This window comes from Kogia breviceps, chromosome 14, assembly GCF_026419965.1.
Source record: "Kogia breviceps isolate mKogBre1 chromosome 14, mKogBre1 haplotype 1, whole genome shotgun sequence".
NCBI classification, from domain to species: domain Eukaryota; kingdom Metazoa; phylum Chordata; class Mammalia; order Artiodactyla; family Physeteridae; genus Kogia; species Kogia breviceps.
The window spans coordinates 6,137,428-6,159,225 of NC_081323.1; the positions used below are offsets into that span (position 1 = coordinate 6,137,428).

General features: G+C 44.6%; 3 protein-coding genes across 5 annotated transcripts in view; 1 reads left to right on the forward strand and 2 right to left on the reverse strand.

Moving 5' to 3' along the window:
- Window positions 1–11,272, reverse strand: CSTF1 (cleavage stimulation factor subunit 1). The gene is made up of 6 exons (XM_059039184.2): window positions 10,910–11,272; window positions 8,333–8,533; window positions 6,335–6,612; window positions 5,973–6,170; window positions 4,819–5,209; window positions 1–2,201 (listed from the first exon to the last, which is right to left on the reverse strand). Exons 2-6 carry the CDS (start codon window positions 8,499–8,501, stop codon window positions 1,942–1,944), a joined length of 1,296 nt encoding a protein of 431 aa, XP_058895167.1. The 5' UTR covers window positions 8,502–8,533; window positions 10,910–11,272; the 3' UTR covers window positions 1–1,941.
- AURKA (aurora kinase A) overlaps window positions 10,385–21,798 on the forward strand; it is an 18,731-nt gene continuing 7,317 nt past the window's right edge. The window contains exons 1-5 of one of the 3 annotated variants that reach the window (XM_059039186.2): window positions 10,385–11,463; window positions 15,198–15,241; window positions 17,813–18,092; window positions 19,898–19,952; window positions 21,053–21,244. In XM_059039186.2, coding sequence (XP_058895169.1) covers window positions 15,203–15,241; window positions 17,813–18,092; window positions 19,898–19,952; window positions 21,053–21,244 — 566 coding nt within the window. In that variant the 5' untranslated portion in view covers window positions 10,385–11,463; window positions 15,198–15,202. The remainder of the gene's footprint in view (window positions 11,464–15,197; window positions 15,242–17,812; window positions 18,093–19,897; window positions 19,953–21,052; window positions 21,245–21,798) is intronic. The other 2 variants (XM_067013555.1, XM_067013553.1) reach the window with 2 other exon arrangements.
- The window catches only part of FAM210B (family with sequence similarity 210 member B), a 21,482-nt gene continuing 19,099 nt past the window's right edge, over window positions 19,416–21,798 (reverse strand). Inside the window, exon 3 of the mRNA XM_067013556.1 lies at window positions 19,416–19,740. Within this exon, the coding sequence (XP_066869657.1) occupies window positions 19,593–19,740 (148 nt within the window). The 3' untranslated portion in view covers window positions 19,416–19,592. The remainder of the gene's footprint in view (window positions 19,741–21,798) is intronic.

The window sequence follows — 21,798 nt, forward strand, 5'->3', positions numbered from 1 at the left end:
TTATATACAAAAAGTTTATTTTAGAAATCACGTCTTTAAAAAATAACATACAAGTTATAAGTTCTTCTCTTAACTGGAGATTACTCACCATCTGAATGTCAGGCTGTTAATTAAGTGGTACAATTAATGATGTGATGAAACCAAGTCCATGTAACATCCCTGGCATTTACACCAGTTTCAAACATTAATGTGATTTTGAAAAGAAAACAAATTTAAAAAGAAGTCCATTTTGGAAACACACAAAAGCATCTTGATCTTGTAAACAGAAGTCCTGAAACTACAGATCTATTGCTGAGACTATTCCAAAAGCTGGAAAAAGCAGGCAGTATCCTTTAAATTCATGAACAGTTAAAAAGGTCCAATGGAACTTGTATCAGGAGGGCAGTGTGGTCATCCCAGCACATGTGCCAGAGAGAATAAGCAGAAAAGTTGAACCTTTGCTTTACAGTTTCATAGGCTGAAAGCTGGAAAACGTGGGTAGTTTTGGTTGGTAATTTTGGGGTAGAACTGGTTATCCTTGTTTCTATTCAATAGGTTTCTTTCGGTCGTACAAGAAAAGCACCCACAGATGGCCAAGCTCAAATACCACAAAATGAGAACACAAAATAAATTTAAACTCACTACGGACCAAAAAGTATAGCTCTCTTGAAATCTGAACTAAAACCTGTGACTTAACATGTTAAGAATGCTGAAAATGGTTTTATAGACCAAAGAGTTAAAATGATCCTTAAGGATGATGTCAAAAGCAGAAATTTTATAAACTTCAAAAGACTATACAATTCCTATAACATAATTACTTTAATATATTTAATATCTTTATCAAATGATCCCAGACTGTATTTCTAGGTACTCGTACCCAGACCATGAGGTATTTGTATCGGGAGATAATGATACACCAAAGTTTCTCTCTGTAAGGGGAGGCTCAGGGCTCTCTGACCTAGCTAGAGTTGAATCCAGAGAACCACTGTCACTGCCTAGAAAGTTTCAAGAACAAGAAAACCTGTATGAGTTTGTTAATTGAAAAAAAAAAAAAAAAATCTTCTGAGAATGCAGCTGCTGGATGTATCCATGATGAGTAGTTATGGCTCATGCTGAAGGGAACTGAAAAATTAGATTTAAAATGACATAAGAACGAAGTCAATCAATAGTGATCATTCCTGAAGATGAGCAACCCCGGAGAGCAACAGCTCACATGATTACACTGCGCGTATTTTCAGTGTTTCCTATCAAATGGTAATAATCTCACCAGAAACACATTTACCAAAGACAAGCATTTTAGGCTGTGCAAGGATAATGTGGGACGTGTGATGGGAGATACACCTCCTATGTATCTTCAGGAAAAGCTGGCCATTAGTTTCACTGAAGTGAAAAATGTGTCAACAGTAACATCGCAGATCTGAACTTTATTATCAGAATGATGTCACTTTAGGATAGAATTGATACTATCGATTTTCTAAAATGGTTTTAATATGGCATAAAACTCTTGATTCTCAGAGCCATATGCCTCCACATCTGCCAAAATGTATTTTGAAAGGAAATGTACAAAGGGGATGTAAAACAGGCACAAAAGTTGACAAAATATCCAAATGAACATTCCTCATGACAGATCCACTTGAGATCTAGAAAGCATCTGAATACTCTATCCTTCTTCAAATGATCAAGGGAAACAGCAAGTCCCGTATTTACAAAACCGATGAAAATCACACTGTAATAATCAGTGACTGCAGAACAATCGCACAGATCTGTGTCTCCAACTTTTTCCACCATGATTCTCCATCAAGGTAAAAAAAGATTCTTTCATACAAATCCCAGAAGGACGCAGAGGTGGCAGCACAACTGCCAAAGACGGTACAATGACTTACTACTGAAGCTGATGACGGGACACAAGGGCAAGGAGGGGCAGAGTCCTCGAGAAAAGAACCCTATTTAACGCCGGCGGCTCTAGTCTGTGGTTGACCTCCGGTACCAAAACCGTGCCCTGAAGTCGTCGCTGCAGGTCATGAAGCCGGGGTTGGTGGGCGAGTGCACGATACAGCGCACGATATTGTTGTGGCCCAGCGAGAGCAGGTTCCGGCGCTCAGCCGTCCTCGAGTCCCAGCAGCAGAGGCTGATGGTCCTCTCGTCGGGCAGCAGCACGTAGTCCTCCGTGTGGTTGAAAACGGCCTGCGTCCGGTGCACCTGCCGTCCGCTCAAGCCGGCACCTGTGCAGAGACCGAGAGGTTACGGCCTGGCGCCAGGGCTAGCTTTCCAGTTCACAACTTAGAGCCCAGACTGTCCTACTTTTGGTGTTAGCTCTGCTGATGTAAAAACTGCACTTTAAAATTGTTGAAGTAATACACATTTATTGTGTAATTTTGGTAACTCTAAAAAAAGTATGAAAAAGAGAATCTCCTTTGGGCCCACCACCTAATGCAACTCTGTTAATGTTCTGATGTATTTTTAGGCATAAAACACCTTAAAAAAATACAAAAGTGGTGCCACATCATCTAACTTCATGTTGGATAGGTTGTGTTTTTACGGGCTGCAAAGTATCCCATTGTTTGGAAGCACCATTAGGCAATGATTCTTTCCCTGCTAGGCAGTTAGTTTGTTTCCAACTGTAATATTGTGACCAACATTCTTTGTACAGAACACGTTATTTCTTTAGGACTAAATTCCTAAATTCCAATTCCCAGTGACTAGAATCACTGGGATGGATGAACAGCCACCCTCCAAGAGGAAACTCTATGCTTTTTTCTTTGACCATGAATTTAAAAAAAACATATTTTATGTTTCAAGTATTATATGAACTATTAAAAAAATCTGCCTGATAATTTTACAGAGTCAACATTTTGATGAATATCTTTTCCAAATATCTCCGTGCATTGTATACTCATTCGTAATTTATATAAATCAGGGCATACGGCATACAGTTTTTATTCAACAGTTTGTGGTGGAGACCTACAAAGAGGGAATATAGCTTAACGGATAAAAATACACACTTTGGTGCTGGATCTGTACTCAGTACTTATTAGCGATGTGACTTTGAACAAATGACTTAACATCCGGGGGCCTTAACTGACTCCTCTACTCTGCAGGGATAATTACAGCACCTGCCCCCAAGATGTTGCAGGTATTAAAATGAGGTGTAATGCCCATTGAGCTTTGCAGTATAAGTGTTCAACAAACATTACTGTGAGTATTTCTTTTTAAAAGATGCATGCCGTGAAAGCCTATGTAACAATTTACTCAATGCTTCTTCCGGACATTTATATTCTATCTAAGTTTCCACTACTCCCGATAATGCTGGGATGAATATCTTTTTGTGTGTGCATGTGCATGCTTCCCAAGAATCTTTTTAGGTTAAATTTCTAACAGTGGAAATAGCAAGCCAAAAATATATATATTTAAAATTTTGATACTATGACACCAAGCTGCCCTTCAGAAATATTTTACCAATCATACTCCTAACAATATGTGATTTCCTGAAACGTTTATCAATACTATATAATACCAATCTTTTAAATGCCTGAAATCGGATGAGCAAAAAGATACTTCCATATTAATTTCTTAGGTTTACAGTGAAGTTGGTCATCTTTCTTGGGTTCCCTGAGCAGTGTCTGACCTATGTTTATTACCTATGCTATGAGTTTTTTTTTTTCCCTAGCCAGTATTTAATTTTGTTTATAGTGTTTTAAATTAACTTTTAACATCAAAATTTCTAATGTTTACTTGATAGTTTTTCCTTTTCTTTCATTATTTCAAGAGCCCTCTGAATTCTAACTAAAGATTAAAACTGGAAAAGCAGATCCCAAAGTGCTGACATGAAGGGGTCTTAAACTGTGAATTAGAAAGAGGGAATTTGCATATAAATTCATTATCATCTCATTTTAAACTCAAATCCCAATTCTCCAGAAAAACAAACCAATCAGCCACATATAACCATAAAACACCCCAAACATTCATAAAACAAAAATGACTCTTCCCAAGACTTGCTAGCTAGACCATCTACACCAGAAGCCAGAGAGACGGCAGGAAGCAAACTGGTTACAATGAGATAAACCGATGGTAGGTTATGCTGCACCCTAGTGGTTCAGATGTCACCAACTCCTCAATTTTCTTCCCTCATTAACATCCCAGCAGGCCCTCACAATCTGTTGTTTTCTTGTGCGTTTTACAGTTCTGGTCATGGCAATTGCAGCGTATGACACAAACACCTCACAACAGAGGAAACTAGCTGAAGTTTTCTACCAAACAGCCTTTGCTGCTACAAGGAACAGAAGAATGAAACACAATATTTTAATACCTACTATCAAATAATTCGACAAACACTGACTACTAGTGATAGGATAAATTAAACAGATCTCATAAAAAGAGCTCACAGGCACAACTGTTACAATTAGAGACCAACATGAATTAGACAATCAGACTAACAATTTTGTGTTTCTGTCTGAAGGGCCCACTTTATATCTAGGTTCAGAACACTTGGGGTCCCTCTTGGGGGCTCCTTCTCCTCTCTCAGGCATGAGCCAAGATCTTTCCTCTCACTTACTGAGTCTCTTCTCTGGACTGCTTTCATGTTTTCGTGGGAAGTGGGCAGGCCATGGGTCTACAAACGGACCACCTAATTCTCAAGTGTTACTTGCATGGAATCAGATCTAATTTCAGCTGTTAACATATTGAGAAGGGCAAAGTTAAGAAACTGTGGTTCTATTTCCAGCTCTGCCTCTTGCTTGACTCACATAGATTTATGGTGTGGATCTAGTTCGAGGATCTAAAAGAGAGTTCTGGAAACGAAAATGCCTCAGAAGCGTGAAGTGATATCAACTTCTCACATACCTGTGTATCTGACCAGGGTTCGTCCTGTTGATATTTCCCAAAGTTTGGCTACAGAGTCTTTTCCACTTGACAGAATGTATTTGGAGTTTTTGGAGAAGATGGCAGAGCAGACCTCAGCGCCGTCGTGTGCTTTCTCAAAGGTGGTGATGCACCGGTTGGAGACGCCGTCCCACAGCTTGATGCAGCCGTCCTTGCTGCCAGTCACATACATGTTGGCGCTAGGGTTGTAATTAACAGAACATATGGCATCGGTGTGTTGATCTTGAGGATTACAAGAGACAAAGCACTGAAATGTGTTGATATCATAAAGTCGAAGAGTAGGATGCTGAGTTCCAACAAGTATAAAGTCTCCAGAAGGATGAAAAGAGATGGAGCGTAACATTTCAGCCTCCTGTCGGGAAACAGACCAAGTGGTGAACAATTAAACCCAGAGGAAACGTGGAAAATATTCGGCTGATGCAAAGAATCCGTAAAACAGTGACTAGATATTACACAGGTAAGAGAAGAACACAGAACTTTCGGGAGTATACAAAAGGACCATCTGAACAAAGATTTCCGAAACTATCTACTGGTGAGATTATTCCAAAGATCACAGGTGAGCTTCATCATTTGCACATAAACAGTGGGTGAACTCAGAAAGGAGTACTATCAATCTATGACACATTCACATACAATTAATGAATAAAAATAAACTATCAGAATAGTTTCTCTAATTTGTCCCAGGGCTCCAAATATTGAGGTGGAAGCCACTACTAAAACATTAGTATTTTGGAACTGCATATTCAAAACAGAGCACCAAATGTCGCTTTTCCAGCTAACACCTGAGAATTTCAACTGAATAACTGTTTAATTCCCCTAAGTTAGAGAAGTTCATTGTGCTTTGTCTTTAAACAGGAATCTGCAACCTCTGAAGAGTGATGTGGATCCTGAACTGTATCTGTGGCCGGCGGCAGCCGTCCTGACCGGCCAGAGGCAGGGGGCGCGTGAGAGCACGAGAGCCGCGCCATTTGCAACGGGCGCTGCATCCTGGCTGCCACTCTCTTTATCTACAGGATGTGACCACGGAGACGACTCTTAACAAGAGAAGAGCCACACAACGGCTCACTGTATTTAGGGAAATAAATACACACAGCCCCTTTCCACACACCCCTAACCTGAATGTACTTGAAGGCTCTTTTTGCGGACGGCTTGGAGTAATCAAACAGTTTGAGAGTGTAGTCCCTCGAGCCCGAGGCGAGGATCTGCTCCGTCGGGTGGAACGCGAGGCACGTGACTTCATCCACGTGGTCATAGAGAGTTCGAATCACTGGGTGGTTTTCCATGTTCTGCTGTGCGGTCTCATTCATCATGACCTAGGCCAGCAAGAAGAGAAGAGAGTCTCAAAGCGTAAAATCTGTCTGGCTCAAAGGATACATTCTACAGCTATGCTAAGTTAAAACTGGTTTAAACTATGCTCTCATTCTCCCAAGAATGAACAACAAAAGGCAGACGTTAAGTATAGTACCAGGATTTTTACCTCTATTGGCATGGCACTTTTGGCCAACATTCTTTCTGTGTCAAGTATTTTTATGGAAGCGTCAGCAGATCCAGTAGCTATTAACTGCCCATCTCTACTATAGGTAGCTACACGACATGGTCCTTTATGGGATGTGACATAGCATGTTTCATACTCTGAAGCCTCTGGGGACATAGTCTGGACATCTGCATCAAACTCCAGGTCAATTCCTGTGCCAGGGGCAACTGTATCTGACCGACCAATTGCATACTGAACTGCAGTATCATCGTTTTCCATTCCTGAAAGGAATAAAAATTAAGGGCATGAAAAACCGTTATTTGAAAAAGACAGGACAAAGTTCTGGATCCAAACTGGGAAAGGTGTTTGCTGATGTCAACTTGCTCTTTCTTGGAGCTGCATGGTACTCAATACTGTAGACAGTTATGTACTGTGACCTGGGCGCACACACAGTGACAACGCTGTAAGGCAACAGGCGCTGTGGCAGGTTAGGCTCCAACAGGTAAAGGCACCTCCCCAGATACTTGCCTCCGAAAGTTTCTACTTTAACCACAACTACAGAAACTGAAAAACAGCAGTTGTGTAGTTAAACTGTCCATTTTTCCCCATTCCGAATTTTAATATTTTTAGTGTTGAGATCTGTTAGTAGCAGCTCAGAAGCTCATTAAGTCAGATATATTGTTAGTAATAACATTAGTGAAACATCTTTGAAAGAATGTTGAGGTTTAAACTGAAGTTTATCAAGAAAATGCATTTTAAATTGAGAAATAACTTGATGTATCATATAAACAATTTTTATTAGTACAGAAAAATCAGAAATGCAGATAAAAAATAAACATAACCTTGTATTATATCACCCAGAGATAATTACTGTTAACACGGTGGTATGAATTCTTCTGGACCTTTCTCCACACACACAGTTGTTTCATTTCTTAAAATGCAAATAAAGTCACAATATGTAATGTGGTGTGACACACTCGGTCATTTACTCCTATGGAATAAACACCTGGCCAGTGTCATAAACGTTCACCCACATCATGTTGTTGGATCCAACTTTATGAATACGAGAACACGTACAACCAATTCCACGTTGTTGGGCATTTCAGTGGAATTCATTTTATTTCCTCAGGCAAATTCGAACAGTTGACACTGCCGAGTCAAAAAGTATAAATGCGTTTGGCAGTTCAGTATTCTACTGAGTGCTTTCTGTGACACAGGCGAGCACCTGGACACACTGTTGAACAAGACAAGGTTCAATATTTTTATTAAACTTGCAGTCTGGGACTTGCCCAGCGGTCCAGTCGTAAAGAATCCGCCTTCCAATGCAGGGGATGAGGGTTCTATCCCTGGTTGGAGAACTAAGATCGCACATGCCGCGGGGCAACTAAGCCCGGGCACCACAACTACTGAGCTCACAAGCCGCAACCAGACAGCCCACGTGCTGCAAACTACAGAGCCCTCGCGCCACAACTAGAGAGAGAAAACCCGCACGCCACAACTAGAGAGAAGCCTGCACATCACAACAAAGAGCCTGTGTGCCACAACTAAGACCTGATGCAGCCAAAAAAATAAAACCCAAACCCAAATCCAAACAACTTGCAGTCTTTTGGCAGGTGGTATGGATTGTGTGGGAAACTCAAAACAATATAGAAAATTTCAGACAGTGATTCTGTTATGAAGGAAATGGGATTGTTGTTTTAGAACACTTGGGGAGGTAAGGGGAAGATGTTTGGGTTATTTTAGAAGAAATGAGGAGGACTCTGAGATGACATCTGAGCTGAGACTTGAAGTCAATAATACAGAGGCAGAAAGCTCCAGATAATTCACGTAAGACCCTAAGGCCAGAACCTGCTCAAAACCTTCACAATCTGGACTTTGCTTTCTCCTTCAGTATCTAGCACAGTGCTGGACACATACTAGGCACTAAAACTCAAGGGCAGTCATCTTGAAAAACATCTGAAACCTTGCCATGGGCTCAATGAATTTGCATTCACAAGTTACCTAGTTTGATGAGGTGCAGGAGCTGCTCTGAGGGTGCACAGACAGACTGAGGCTTGATTTCATTGATGAGGCCATTAGCAATGCTGATGTAGCCATCATAGAGCAGCTGGCTAATGATCAGCTTGTAGAGCTGCTGGCGATCCTTCAAGCCCACTTTGGTTCTGTACATCGTGGAGAAGACGAAGGTAGTTTCCGTGCCAGCTGCAAGAGAGAAAGCAGGTGACGGGGAGGGACACAGGCACCAGGAAAGCACAGAAGCAACCCAGGAATCTGGTCAGCCTTTCCAGGGCTTGAATCCCAGCTCTACCAGCATGATCTTTGGTCAGCAACTATGTTTCTCTGAGATCAGGGTCCTCAGCTGTTAAATAAGTCAGTGAAGGCTAAACAAGATGATACATGTAGAGCATTAAGCCCAGTGGTACACAGAAATGGTTCAAATCATGTTAGCCAATATTTACAAAAGAACCTCTCTTCATGAACATCTTTTCTCTGCTAAATTACCCACCTGCAATTTTTATTCTTTACTGCTATCCCAGAAACTTCCATTTCTTCTGTTAATGAAACCCTGGCTAATGTTTGCAATAGGTACAACAGCTGCTGCTGCTGTTGGATGTCTAGATACTACCGTTTCCACCAGCTAAGCTGTGATGTTTACTAATGTCAGTTATGTTCATTCTTTTTTTTTGCGGTACGCGGGCCTCTCAGTTCTGTGGCCTCTCCTGTTGTGGAGCACAGGCTCCGGACGCGCAGGCTCAGTGGCCATGGCTCACGGGCCCAGCTGCTCCGCGGCATGTGGGATCTTCCCCGACCGGGGCACGAACCCGCGTTCCCTGCATCGGCAGGCGGATTCTCAACCACTGTGCCACCAGAGAAGTCCTATGGTCATTCTTAAAGCATGTTTCAAGGCAACCGTGCTTGTTACATCACATAATTTAATTACAGAATACGCTGGAAAGCATTGCTGAATAAAATATTGGCAAATAGGATATGGCCAAAATAACTATAAAAAATGGAAAAATTGGAAGGACTGTGCATTTAGATTGATTTACAAGTGTTTACGTTTTCTCTCAGGCTCAGAAAGCAAAAGAGAAGATTACAGATAGTTTCCAGTTTTTGCAAAAAAAAAAAACCCCCCAAAAACAAACCTCTAACTGGTTGACATGATTAGATAATCTGATTATAAAAATCAATGTCTGTACACGTGTAGATCTGTACAGGTATCGGAAGGCTGCAGGAACTGGGGAACAGCAATAAAGAATAAAAGTCACAGGCAGACAGGTAGCTGTGGCACAGAAGAAAATTGGAAGGCAGAGCACAGGAGGGAGAGAAGAATATAAGAAAGAAGGGCGGCGAGTGGGCAGTTAACTAACACCACTTCACAGGGGTGATTCTGAAAGTGGGAGGAGCTGTAGGAAAGGGGCGGGGAACAGTGTTTTTAACTACCCAAGGCCCTCTTGGAGAATTGCTGAGGCTACTGATCATAAGAATAGCCAATGTTTCCTAAGTGTTTACCATGTTTCATCTCAATCCTCAACAACATCCAAGAAAGGAGGTCCAGTAATCTTGTTTACAGTTGAGGAGGGGAAACAACTTGCCCAAGGTCTCAGAACTAGTGCCTGGAGGAACCAGCATTAGAACGCAGACGGTTTGACTCCAGAGATGGTGTTACTCTAATCGCTGCATGTACTACTCCTTAAAAACTTAATGATAAACGAGCTAAAATTCATTAGACATTCCGCATATAACACACATGAAGTAAGCAGCTAATATGCATTACCTCATTCAATCTTCAGCTTATCCCATTTTAGAGGTGGGCAACCGGAGGCACAGGAAGGTTAACTCACCCAGGATCCAACAGCTTGTAAATGGCAGAGCCTGGATCCTAACCCAGAGCCTGAGCTCTTACTGTGCTCTACTGATGGGCATTAAGCAAATATATATAAATCCATCCTTGTGTACACAACACTAGGGCACAACAGAGATGATGAAACCGGCTCAAAGAGGTTAGGAAATACGGCAAGAAAAACGTGGCTGCGTAACTCGTCCACAGTTAAAGTGGCCACGAGGATTACCCACCCCAGAGCTCAGAGCTTAACCACTATTCCGTCCTTCACTCGTGCCAGGCGCATCATAGGGCTACCAAGAGATTAAAACAGGAAAAGAGAGGACGAGCCCTGCTTCTCAACTCCCATAGAACGTCCGCTCGCTGGGCTAGAGAGCGCCTAATTACCGTCCCTCATTTGCAGGTGAAGGGTCTGCGGCCCGAAGACAGGAAGAACCCAGTCCAGGACTGGTTGCACCCGTAGTCGGAAGGAAGACCAGGGAGAGAACACAAACGCCGCCTCACCGTACTCTCCGCTATGACCCCGAACTAGAGGCCAGCGAAGAATGGAGTGAGGGTGAAAGAGAGGCCTTTGAGGAAGAGGAGGGACAGTGCAGGCCCAGCCTGGCAACGCAGGGCGCATGCCGCCCCGCTCACTATTGACTCTTCCCGCCTCGCCCGCGTCTTTCCTGTGGTGCCCCAAAGGCGCTAGCCGACCGCACCCGCCATTCCACGCAACCCGGGTTCCCCCATACCGGATCGTCCTGCTCTCTTGGTCTCCCGCTCTCTCCTAGAAAAATGGAGACGCGAATCCTCCCTGATCGATCGCTCCGGGCGCACCTTCACTGCGCACGCACAAAGGGCAACGCGCCGAGCGCTGCGCTATCGATTGACCCTACTCGCTCCTGCCCTTCTCGCCATCTTACGGGCGCGTTCTAGAGATTCGTTCACCTCCTCCGACTTTATCTCCGACGCGACAACCCTGACGCCAAGGTACTGCTGCCTCACGGACAAATGTCAGATCCGGAGAGCACCGCGGGCGCTAGAACGGCCGCAGATGTGGCGGGCCGTTGCCTCCATCACTTCCGGTCCTTACGAAGCAAGTGCGCCTGCGCGCCGTCTCCGCCGGGCCGTGACTCAAGCCGTCGAGTTGGTTTTGAACCAATGAAAAGGCAGCGCCTTTCTAGCCCCGACCAATCAGCTTTCGGGGTCGAGGGTTTAACTCCTATTTAAAATGAAGACTTTGACTCCTAACGGCTGAGCTCGCGGGAGGACTCGGAGGCTTTGGGTCGGAGGCGAGAGACCGTAGGTACGTAGACCTGGGGCATCTCTGTGAGGCGGGCGGGAGGACCCTGGGTGGCCTTTGGGGGTGGGTGGGAGGGAAGCGGACTTTGGGGCCGCTGGGCCGGCGAGGGGGGGTCGGGGCGAGAAAGCCTCACTTGGTCCCCTAGTTCCTCCCTGCGCCCCCCCGTCCTCTCTGCGTCCCCCCGTGCTTTTCCAGCGCCCTCCCATCAGCTCCTGCGTCCCCGGACGCCCTGTAACATGCCGCCTGGTGCTTATTAAACACCTGGAGTGCGTTGGGTTGTGTGGCGTGGTGGTGGTGGGGCCTGGGGGGTGCTTTCTGATGGGATTTTCGTGTTCAGTGAGCACCTGGGTAAGGAAGTACAGAAGGTTTTTGCTGTCTTGGAGTTTACGTTCTGGTGGGTGGGGAGACAGACGATGAACTATCAAGGTAACTTCCACTAGGGACGAGCGCTAGGAACCGGGGGCTACTTTGGATAGACTAGCCAGGAAAGGCCCTTGTCCGGGCGGGACGGATGAGTGGGTGAATAAATAACTAACTTCCTTAAAGAGGCCTTCCTGGGCCAGTGCTTCTTAAACCGTAGACCTTGGACTACGCTTATCGGGATTACTTGAGCGTCCTTGTTAAAAATGTGAACCCACCTAAGGGATCAGAAGCGCTTGGGTGTAGGACTCAGGTGTCTGTATTTTTATCAAGCTCTGCAGGTGATTCTGATGTTTCGCTGAGAACTAGTGGTCTAGCCCAGCCACGTACTGGTCACCTGGGGGTGTTTTTGAAATGCAGGATCTAGTTGTTAGGTCTGGGGTTGGGCCTGAAAGTCTCCATTTCTAGCAAATGTCCTGATGTAGATGTAGCCATCACCCTTGACTTTCACTGTTTCCTTCTCATCCTTAACGTCCTTTGAATTAAATGCTTCTCAGCAACATATTTCCTCTCCACTCTCGTGCATTTGTGCAGACATTTGCAGGTTTAACGAAGGAAGGAAAAGTCTCAACCCACAGTGCCATTAAATCTGTTTTGCTGGGACTTCCCTGGCGGTCCAGTGGTTAAGACTCCGCACTTCTAATGCAGGGGACGCGGGTTTGATCCCTGGTCAGGGTACTAAGATCCCACATGCCGTGCAGTGCGACCAAAATATTAAAAATAAAATAAATAAATCTGTTTTGCTGTTTAGATTAGTAGGACCTCTGGTTTGAACTGCAGGGATCTTCTGCAGGTCGTCTGGACATGTGACTCCTGAACTTGGCTGCAGGTCAGAATCACCTGAGAAGCAGTCTTCTTGCGGCTTTCTCCAGAATTTCTGGATCAGAATCATGTTCCATTCTGTTATTGTTCTTCCTGAAAAGGAAAGTGCATTACATTGGAGTAATGTCTGTAGTTTCTGTTGAAGACTGCTTTCTTTTTTTTTTTTTTTTGCCTTATGCGGGCCTCTCACTGTTGTGGCCTCTCCCGTTGCGGAGCACAGGCTCCGGACGCGCAGGCCTAGCGGCCATGGCTCACGGGCTTAGTTGCTCCGCGGCATGTGGGATCTTCCCGGACTGGGGCACGAACCCGTGTTTCCCGCATCGGCAGGCGGATTCTCAACCACTGCGCCACCAGGGAAGCCCGAAGACTGCTTTCTGATTGGATTCTAGAATATAGGGAGCATCTGAGTAAGAGAAATAGAGAAAGGTTTCTGCTTTCTTGGAGTTTATGTTCTACTTACTCGGTAGGTTGTTGTGCCTGACTCACAGGAAGTGATTCTAATACTTCCTAAGTGCTAGAAACTATTTTTTATTACTGATCTGCTTTGTTAATGGATTGATTCATTCCCAAAAGATAAGCGTACATACTGTGTGCCAGGCATGTTCTGGGGAGGTAACAGTGAACAAAATGGGACTAAGCTCTTCCTCCTGTGGAGCTTACTTTCTTTAGAGATACTGAGCAGGTAGCTGGGTATCTGAGTCTGGGGACTCAGACGGTAAACAAGTACAAATAATGTTATGTAAGGTGTTAAGTAAAAATAAAAGAGAGATGATCTGAAAGGGGCATCTCAGCATGAATGAAATGAAGGAACAGCCACACTTCTGTTATAGGGAGGAGCCTTGTAGGTAGAGGGAACAGGAAGTGCAGAGGCGCTGTGGCAGGGGACTTCTCTGCCAGGGAAAGGGAGGAGCCCTGAAAGGCTGGTGTGCAATAGACAAGAGGAGGAGATTCAGTCACAGAGGTGGTCAAGATCCACATTTTGTGAGACTTTATAGGCCTAGTTGTGCAAGTAAGATTTTGAATTTGAGTTGAGGAACCATGAGGGGCCTCTGAACCAAGGACCATATATGTGACTTGTTACTGGGATCACAGGGCACAGAGTTGCGGATGGACTTAACGGGAGAAGGGTGGAAGCAGAGTGACCACTGGGAGCCTTCAGCACATAATCGCGGGGAGAGAAGACTGTGGTTTGATGAGGTGGGAGTAGGAAAGGCTGTGAGCAGTGATTTTGAAGACAGAGCCTGTGAGATATGCTGATGGGTCAGATAAGGGGTTTGAGGGAGAACCGTGTGAAAGATTATGCTGAGACTTTAGATTTGAGCAACTGGCAGGATGGATTTACCGTCTACTGAGATGGGGGCAGCCCAGTCCGCAGTCTGAGAGAGCGGGTTGTCAGAGATGGCGGTGGGGAGGGGAGCAGGACTTCAGTTGGGGAACAGGTTAAGATTGAGATGCCTCTCAGATTACCAGGTGGTCAGAGTTCGGATGGGAATTTGCGGGTCCTCAGCCTGTGGATGGGACTGAAAGCCAGGAGACGGGATGAGCTCACCGAGGGAGTGAGTGTAGTTGGGAAAGAAGTGTTTCTGGGCACCCCCCATGGCAAAGGGGAAAAGAAGTGTGCGGAGAGACGAGGTTTCATTTGGTGTGTTGGGTTGAGACGCCTGGCAGCCCTTCCTGGGGGATCCCGAGCAGGTTGTTAGAGAGCCTGGCAGTCGCAGGAGAGGGGAGGGCAGGAGAGGCAAATTCGAGTTCTCCTGATAAAGATGTTTAGAGTCCTGGGGCCCTAGGCCGGTGTGGATGGAGACCCGGGGAGTGCATTCCGGCGTCGCCCCAGACGCTGAGATTGGTGCTGTAAGTGAGGCTGATCGTTGCGATGGGACAGCAGTAAGGCGAGCTAAGCAAAGATGGGAGTGGAAAAAGAGTGCAGGATCCCCTGGAATGCAGGGAATGCACGTTAGAGGAAGGCCACGAATTGACCTTTGGGTTTAGCAACAGCAGGGGTCAGTCTGGAGCTGGGCTGGCGGTGGGGCTAAAAGCCCTGTGGGAGGGAGCTTGTGGCAGCGTGAGGGCAGTGGTAGAGACGTGCAGAGCTTTGCTGTTGAAAGGGGAGGCCAGAGATGTGGTCTTGGCTTGAGTCAGTTTTGGGGTAAAGAGGACCTTTCTTTTATTCTGAAGGCAGCAGGTGTGGAAGCTGGCTTGTACAGTGATGGAAGTGGTCCGTTAGACGATGGGGCAGGAGAGGGTGGTTCAGGAGAGAAGTCTGAGTATCGGGGAGGGGCCGGCTGCAGTGTGTGGAGTGTGGGGAAGGCCCCACGCCTGCACGTGGTATCAGGCGAGAAAACACTGCTCCCTTATCAGCGTCGTTTGGATGACAAAACATGTAAAATTCGTGTGATGTTGAGGCTTTTTCATCAGGATTTATAATCCTCATGCAGCATAACACTTGGAACCAGGTGGATTTTTACAAATTAAAGGTGGTTCGTTTTTCTTTTCAGGCATCATGGACAAATGTAAAGAAAACAGCATCTCGGGGCCTAAGGTAAATCGAATAATCTGTAATATCAAGTCACATTTATAAAACCCAAAGGGAGATAGGGTTTTATTTTATTATTTATTTATATTATTATTATTTTTTATTGGGGTATAGTTGTTTGAGTTTGGGTTTTAAACCTAGAATTCTTTTTACCTTTACTTTGGGTTGTAACTTTAGATCCCTCTACCACGTTCCTGGGTGGGAATTAGTTATTTTTCTACGCATTCAATAACACTTTGTTGCTTCTTTCACCGTAACTTTTATCTCCTCTGCTTTGTCTTACACTTAGCTGTTTAAGTATCTGTATTGCTCCATTGCATGCAGGATAATGATGTATGTAGTAGGTGCTTAATACTTGCCCGTACTTCCTTGCTTGCCAGAAATTAATTTCTTTGCCATGGTTGGTCCTGCTCACGCTTTAGAGGAATGTCGAGCAGCAGTTCAGTGGGCATTTCCTGGGAGCCCACTTGGAGGCAGGTTCTGTGTCAGGTGCAGGGATCACAGTGGTGAGAAGCACGTGGTCTTTGACTTTAAAGAACTTAGAGCCCTTCTGGGTAGGTGTGTGAGCCAGTACCCTACTATATATACATATAACCTGAGTAATTCCGAGGAGGGGTGCTCAGTTCAGCTTGGGGTAGATTGGAATCCAGGAGGAGAGACTCCCTGGCCCTTACTTAGCATTTAATGAATATTTGTGGAGCAGTTAGGTGAATGGGTCTCTCACAGAAAGATCCTTTTAATATAAGTAATCCCCGGGTTTTTTTTCCTTCTAGGAAATTAGAAGAATATAAATACTGCTTGTTTTTTTCTTTTTTGAGGGGAGGGGTTTGTTTTTAGAAGTCTTCATCTTCGAAAAATGGATACTTAGCCTTTTTTACTGGCTGAAAGTGTAAAAATGACCAACCAGAAAAAGGTTAAGTTGGTTCACTGTATTTGATTCTCAATTCTGATGATAAAAATCATTAAAAAAAATTGCTCTAGGGACTTCCCTGGTGGCACAGTGTAAGAATCCTCCTGCCAATGCAGGGGACACGGGTTCGAGCCCTGGTCTGGGAAGATCCCGCATGCCGCAGAGCAACTAAGCCCGTGTGCCACAACTACTGAGGCTACGCTCTAGAGCCCGTGCTCTGCAACAAGAGAAGCCACCGCAATGAGAAGCCCGTGCACTGCAACTAGAGAAAGGCCATGTGCAACAATGAAAACCCAACATAGCCAAAAATAAATAAATAAATTTATATTAAAAATTGCTCGATGTTTAAAATGTTTTTTGCTGCCTGAATGTCTGCTGTGTTGTGGATGCTGCTAATTTCAGAAGCAATCTCTTTTTCCTGTAAGTTGGAAACCCTTTCTTGGAAAGTACTTGTACCAGCAAGCTGGTGATGGATTCTGAGGCTTCTCTTCTGGCACTGTTTCCTTATGAGGAAATTTCCTCCATTGAAGCTAGAGGAAGTGTCCCCTGCCCTGTGTTTGATTAGCTCAGGGCCTTAGAATTTAAGTATTTTAAAAACTTGTGACATCCAACTTACAGGCATGTAAATAATATATTTTAATATATTTAATAATATATTTTAATAATATACTTTTTGAAGAGCCTATGTTTATTTTGTCTTTTGCCTCAGATGCATTTTGTTAGTATTGAACACTTGGAAATTGAAACACTACTAAATCAGGAGTAATTAACTTTTTGGACTATTAAAACTGTGGTCATTATTGTAAAAAAAAAAAAAAAAAAAGTAGTAATTAGCTTTTGTGGAAAATCTGGCAAGTACAGAAATCCTCCAAAACTTCTTTACTCAAAGATAATCACTGTTGAGGGCTTCCCTGGTGGCGCAGTGGTTGAGAATCTGCCTGCCAATGCAGGGGACACGGGTTTGAGCCCTGGTCTGGGAAGATCCCAGGTCCCAGATCCCTGGTCTCCGTGATCCCACGGAGCAACTAGGACCGTGAGCCACAACTACTGAGCCTGCGCGTCGGGAGCCTGCGCTCCGCAACAAGAGGGGCCACGATACTGAGAGGCCCGTGCACCGCGATGAAGAGTGGCCCCTGCCTGCCACAACTAGAGAAAGCCCTCGCACAGAAACAAAGACCCAACACAGCAAAAATAAATAAATAATAATTTTTAAAAAAAGATAATCACTATTGAATATTTTGATGTATTTCTTTCAGTCTTTTTTTCTAAACATAGGTATTGTCAAAGAAATGTCGTTGGAATTGGGATTTTGGTATAAAGTTTCCAAATTGCAGCTTCTTGCTAAATAATAATTCCCAAGTCATTGTGAATTCTTAGTGTTTAATGCCTCCCTTTTTAGATGAAAGTTTGTTAATGAACATTTGTTTATGGGGCGTGGTTTTTAGGGGTGGGGTGTTGGGGAAGGGGAGGAGGTATCATTCAGGTATTTCAGCCATATACTAACTGTATCCTCTGGAAGTGCTGATTAAAATCGCTTTCCCCTTCCGTCTGTTATCAGTGAGTGACACTCATTTTCTTATATTGGAAAACAAACTTTTGGAATATTCTCATGATATTCAGCTTTCGTTCATGGAGACCATAAAGTTCCTTTTTCCTCCCCAATCTAGACTACAGTTCCACTTGGTGATGGCCCCAAACGTGTTCCGGTGACTCAGCAATTTCCTTCTCAGAATCCGGTGTCTGCAAACAGTGGCCAGGCTCAGCGGGTCTTGTGTCCTTCAAATTCCTCGCAGCGTGTTCCTTCCCAAGTGCAAAAGCTTGTCTCCAGCCAAAAACCCGTACAGCCCCTGAAGCAGAAGCCGGCGCAGGCAGCCAGCGCCCCTCGTCCCGTCTCCAGGCCGCTGAGTAATACCCAGCAGGGCGAGCAGCCCCGGCTCCCACCACCTGGTAATCAGCGCTCTGAGGCTCATTGGAGAGCCGTTCTTTTTAGTTGCTGAAAAAGCAAGTGTGTAGACGTGTGTTTATTGTTTGGAACCCTAGCTTTTACGTCATTTTCTGCTGAGGATGGGGAGAAAATCTGGTGTCCGGGTGAAGAACCAGTGTCTTCTGTGGGCCAGGCCAGACCCCCACCCTCAAGGAAGAGTTGGCAGCCAGGGAGGACATAGCACCAGTGCCGTGTTCTTTGATTGCATATTAGGGGCGGAGGGGAGGGATGGGGTTCTTGTAGCAGGTACTCTTGGAGCTGAACAACTCCAGGGTTCTGGAGCGTGGAGGGAAGCGCCGGGCGTGGGGAGTGGGTAGACTGAGGCAGGCCGGATCAGGTCGAGGCGGGCACTGCTGGCCGCAGTGAGTGGGGCTTCATCCCGTGTGCACTGGGAAGCTGCTGAAAGGTTTTTGAGCGGAGGACGGGCTGACTTGCCTTTATAGAAAGCTCATCTGAATGTGGGGCATGAATTGGAGAGTAGCATTGCTGGACTCAGGGGTACCAGATGGGAGGGAAGCCATTGTGGTTTGGGGCCAATATGGCAGTGACCTGAACGAGGTGGGGCAGGGTCGGTGTTAATAATTATCATTTACCAGATGTGAGTGCTCACACAGCAAGCTTCCCTCATCCACGCTGTGTCATTCTGTCCTCGTAACCACTCTACAGAGGCAGCCATAGTTTTTAACTTGGTTTTGTGGAGGAGGAAGCTAAGACTTCGAAGTGTTAACTTATTCGAAGACAGCCAGGATGGAGTGGTGCAGACAAATCCGAGAGCTCACTTGGGATGCAGACTTGACAGAACTGGGCAAGAAACCGGACATGGGGATGGTGGTTTTACTGGTAGCCTTAACTGAGATTGTGAACCAGGGAGGGGAAGAGTCCAGTTGGGGCCTGAATTCAAATGTCTGACCAGAGCAAAATGTGCTGCTGTTAAGAGTTTGAAGTGCTGGAAATAGACAAGTAGAAATGTCCCATGTAATTTCCCTTTGGCCACTAATACAGTGGAAGGAGGGTGGTGGTTGGCTTATGTTTTGTTGCACGTTGTCTGTAGCAAATGGACAGCTGGCTGGCCCACCTCCTGGGGAAAAGGTGACCAGGTGGGAGCTTGTAATGGATGGGAAGGTTGGTAATGCTGCTTTAGAAGCTCTTCATTTAGAAACTGAGGCTTCAGGGAGATTATCTAAGGGCCTAGCTATGTGTATCTGCTTGTCTTTACTCTCGAAGTTCTATAAGGACTTCAAATGGCAGGAGTCGGGTTACAGTGTAGTCTTTTTTTTAACATTTTATTTATTTATTTATTATTTGCTTATTTATTTTGGCTGTGTTGGGTCTTAGTTTTGGCACGTGGGATCTTCGTTGAGGCATGCGGGATCTTTCGTTGCGGCACGCTGGTTTTCTCTTCTCTAGTAGTGGTGCATGGGCTCCAGGTCGCATGGGCTCTGTAGTTGTGGCGTGCAGGCTCTCTAGTTGAGGCACGCGAACTCAGTAGTTGTGGTGCATGGGCTTAGTTGCCCCTTGGCATGTGGGATCTTAGTTTCCTGACCAGGGATAGAACCCGCATCCCCTGCACTGTAAGGCGAATTCTTTACCACTGGATCACCAGGGAAGTCCCTTTTTTAAAAAAATAAAACCAGAAATAGTTCAGATCTATCATTCTGGACATACATTAATATTTTGGTGGCTATTCTTTGATTCATCTCTAATCAAAGATTTTTAACTTATTCTGTATAGTTATTCTAAAAACAGGTTTTTAACTTACTCTATCCAGGAAATAACCCTGAAAAGGAAGTGGCATCAAAACAGAAAAATGAAGAATCAAAAAGGTAAGTTTTATCTTGTTTACGGAGTTCTGTGCCATCATTCTACTAGAGTACACCATTTAATCACAAATTTAGTTATGGGAACACTTTAAACATAGGTCTTTATACTGTATTTTCACTTAGAAAATATAGATGTTTCAAATTTCCAATCTTTATAAAAAGGGAGAAGGAATTTTAATGATGGATGTTTATTAGGGGCTTGAGTTTTTCTTATTGCTTTCCAAATTTAGAAATGACTTATATGAATCTGTTACAGAAACGTGTGAAGTAAAAGTTCCTCTCTACCTTCAGGAGTAACTACTACATATGGTTTATATATGCTTCTATACTTTTTTCTATTCTAGTAAAGAGGTGGAAGTTAAAAAAACAACAAAATGTGGTCCTATTGCAGAGCTATGGACTAATACATGACTGAGTATTTTGAAAGCATTGATAGGATTATTATACTTGTTTCTCATGATAAAGCTTGCCTGTATTTTCCCCTGCTCTCAGTCTCTGAACTGTCTAGATTCTAGAATGTGATAGGAGCCAGGAATGAACCCACAGCCTTTTTTTGCTCTAGCGCCTACCGGAGGCTTTCTGAGCATCTACAGCCAATGGTTCTCACCCCACTGCCCTGCAGGCTCCATCCCGCTTGCTTAACCAGAGTGGTCGTTCTCAGGTGGAGAACGTTGGCATCTCGGGCTCTGGAGGAGGCTGTGCTTGGTTTGAAAGAGGCTCACAGGTGGTTCCGCAGCATTTTTCCCTCTCCAGTTACTCATCTAATCCTTCTTCGGGTCCCAAGTGTTGTTGTTAATAGGTCTGCGCTCCAGAGCATAGTGCTTATGATGCAGCAGCCTTGGGACGCTTCCCAGTGAGCGCTGCAGCTCTAACAGTCCAGGGCGTTCCTTGTCACAGAGTCACTCAGCTGATGGCGGGTGGGGCATGCGGGGCTTAATGTCTGTGGTGACTCATTAACTGTGGTTATTGGTTTGGTTCTTGCAGAGGGTACATACTCGATACAACTTTGGATATAAAATTTATAGATGTCTATTACTCACTAATATACGTTGTTAGAAAAGATGTGTTTTCTTCACATTTTAAAATGTTCAATTCTTTCCTAGAAGGCAGTGGGCTTTGGAAGATTTTGAAATTGGCCGCCCGCTGGGTAAAGGAAAGTTTGGTAATGTTTATTTGGCGAGAGAAAAACAAAGCAAGTTTATCCTGGCTCTTAAGGTATTATTTAAAGCTCAGTTGGAGAAAGCGGGAGTCGAGCATCAGCTGAGGAGGGAAGTAGAAATACAGTCCCACCTTAGGTAAGTTTTCAGATTGATGTCCAGGAGAGTGGTGTACAGAACTGGAAGAGTTAAATGATTGTAAACTTCTTTGTAGAAGGCTGGCTCCGTGGTGCTGCAGAGAGTGACTAAATTCACTAGACTTAAGTGCCACGGTCCTGAACAATTGCTTGAAGGTTTGTTTTGTCGATGGAGTAATCTACCGGAGGTGTTCTTGTTTTGTTTTGTTTTGGTGGATAATTAAAGGGAATGATACCTTTTATTTTGAGTTCAGGTTGCAAACTGGCAGCCTACAGGTTGACTTTGGCCAGTGGCTCTTTTTCTTTTTGCTTTCAGTGAATTAAAAAAAAAAAAAAAAAAAAGCAAAACAAACAGACAGGCTGTGCTCGGCTGTGCGCAGAGGTGTCAGCAGCTCGTCCCCTGCCACTAGTGAGCACTGCCTGTGTTGTCTGCCTCATGGTGTTTGGGTCTCAACTACTGTGGGAATGCCATGTCTTTTTTTTTTTTTTTTCCAATTTGCAGAAACTTAATATTTATCTGAATTCTTTCCCCACCTAAGAATATAGATGGCCTAA

Excerpts from the sequence above, each read along its gene's own strand:
- CSTF1 (XM_059039184.2), bottom strand. The coding sequence starts at position 8,501 with ATGTACAGAACCAAAGTGGGCTTGAAGGATCGCCAGCAGCTCTACAAG. Across the intron at positions 6,613-8,332 it reads CCTGCACCTCATCAAACTAG|GAATGGAAAACGATGATACT; the intron begins GTAACTTGTGAA and ends TATTCCTTTCAG. Across the intron at positions 2,202-4,818 it reads AACCCTGGTCAGATACACAG|GTGCCGGCTTGAGCGGACGG; the intron begins GTATGTGAGAAG and ends GTCTCTGCACAG.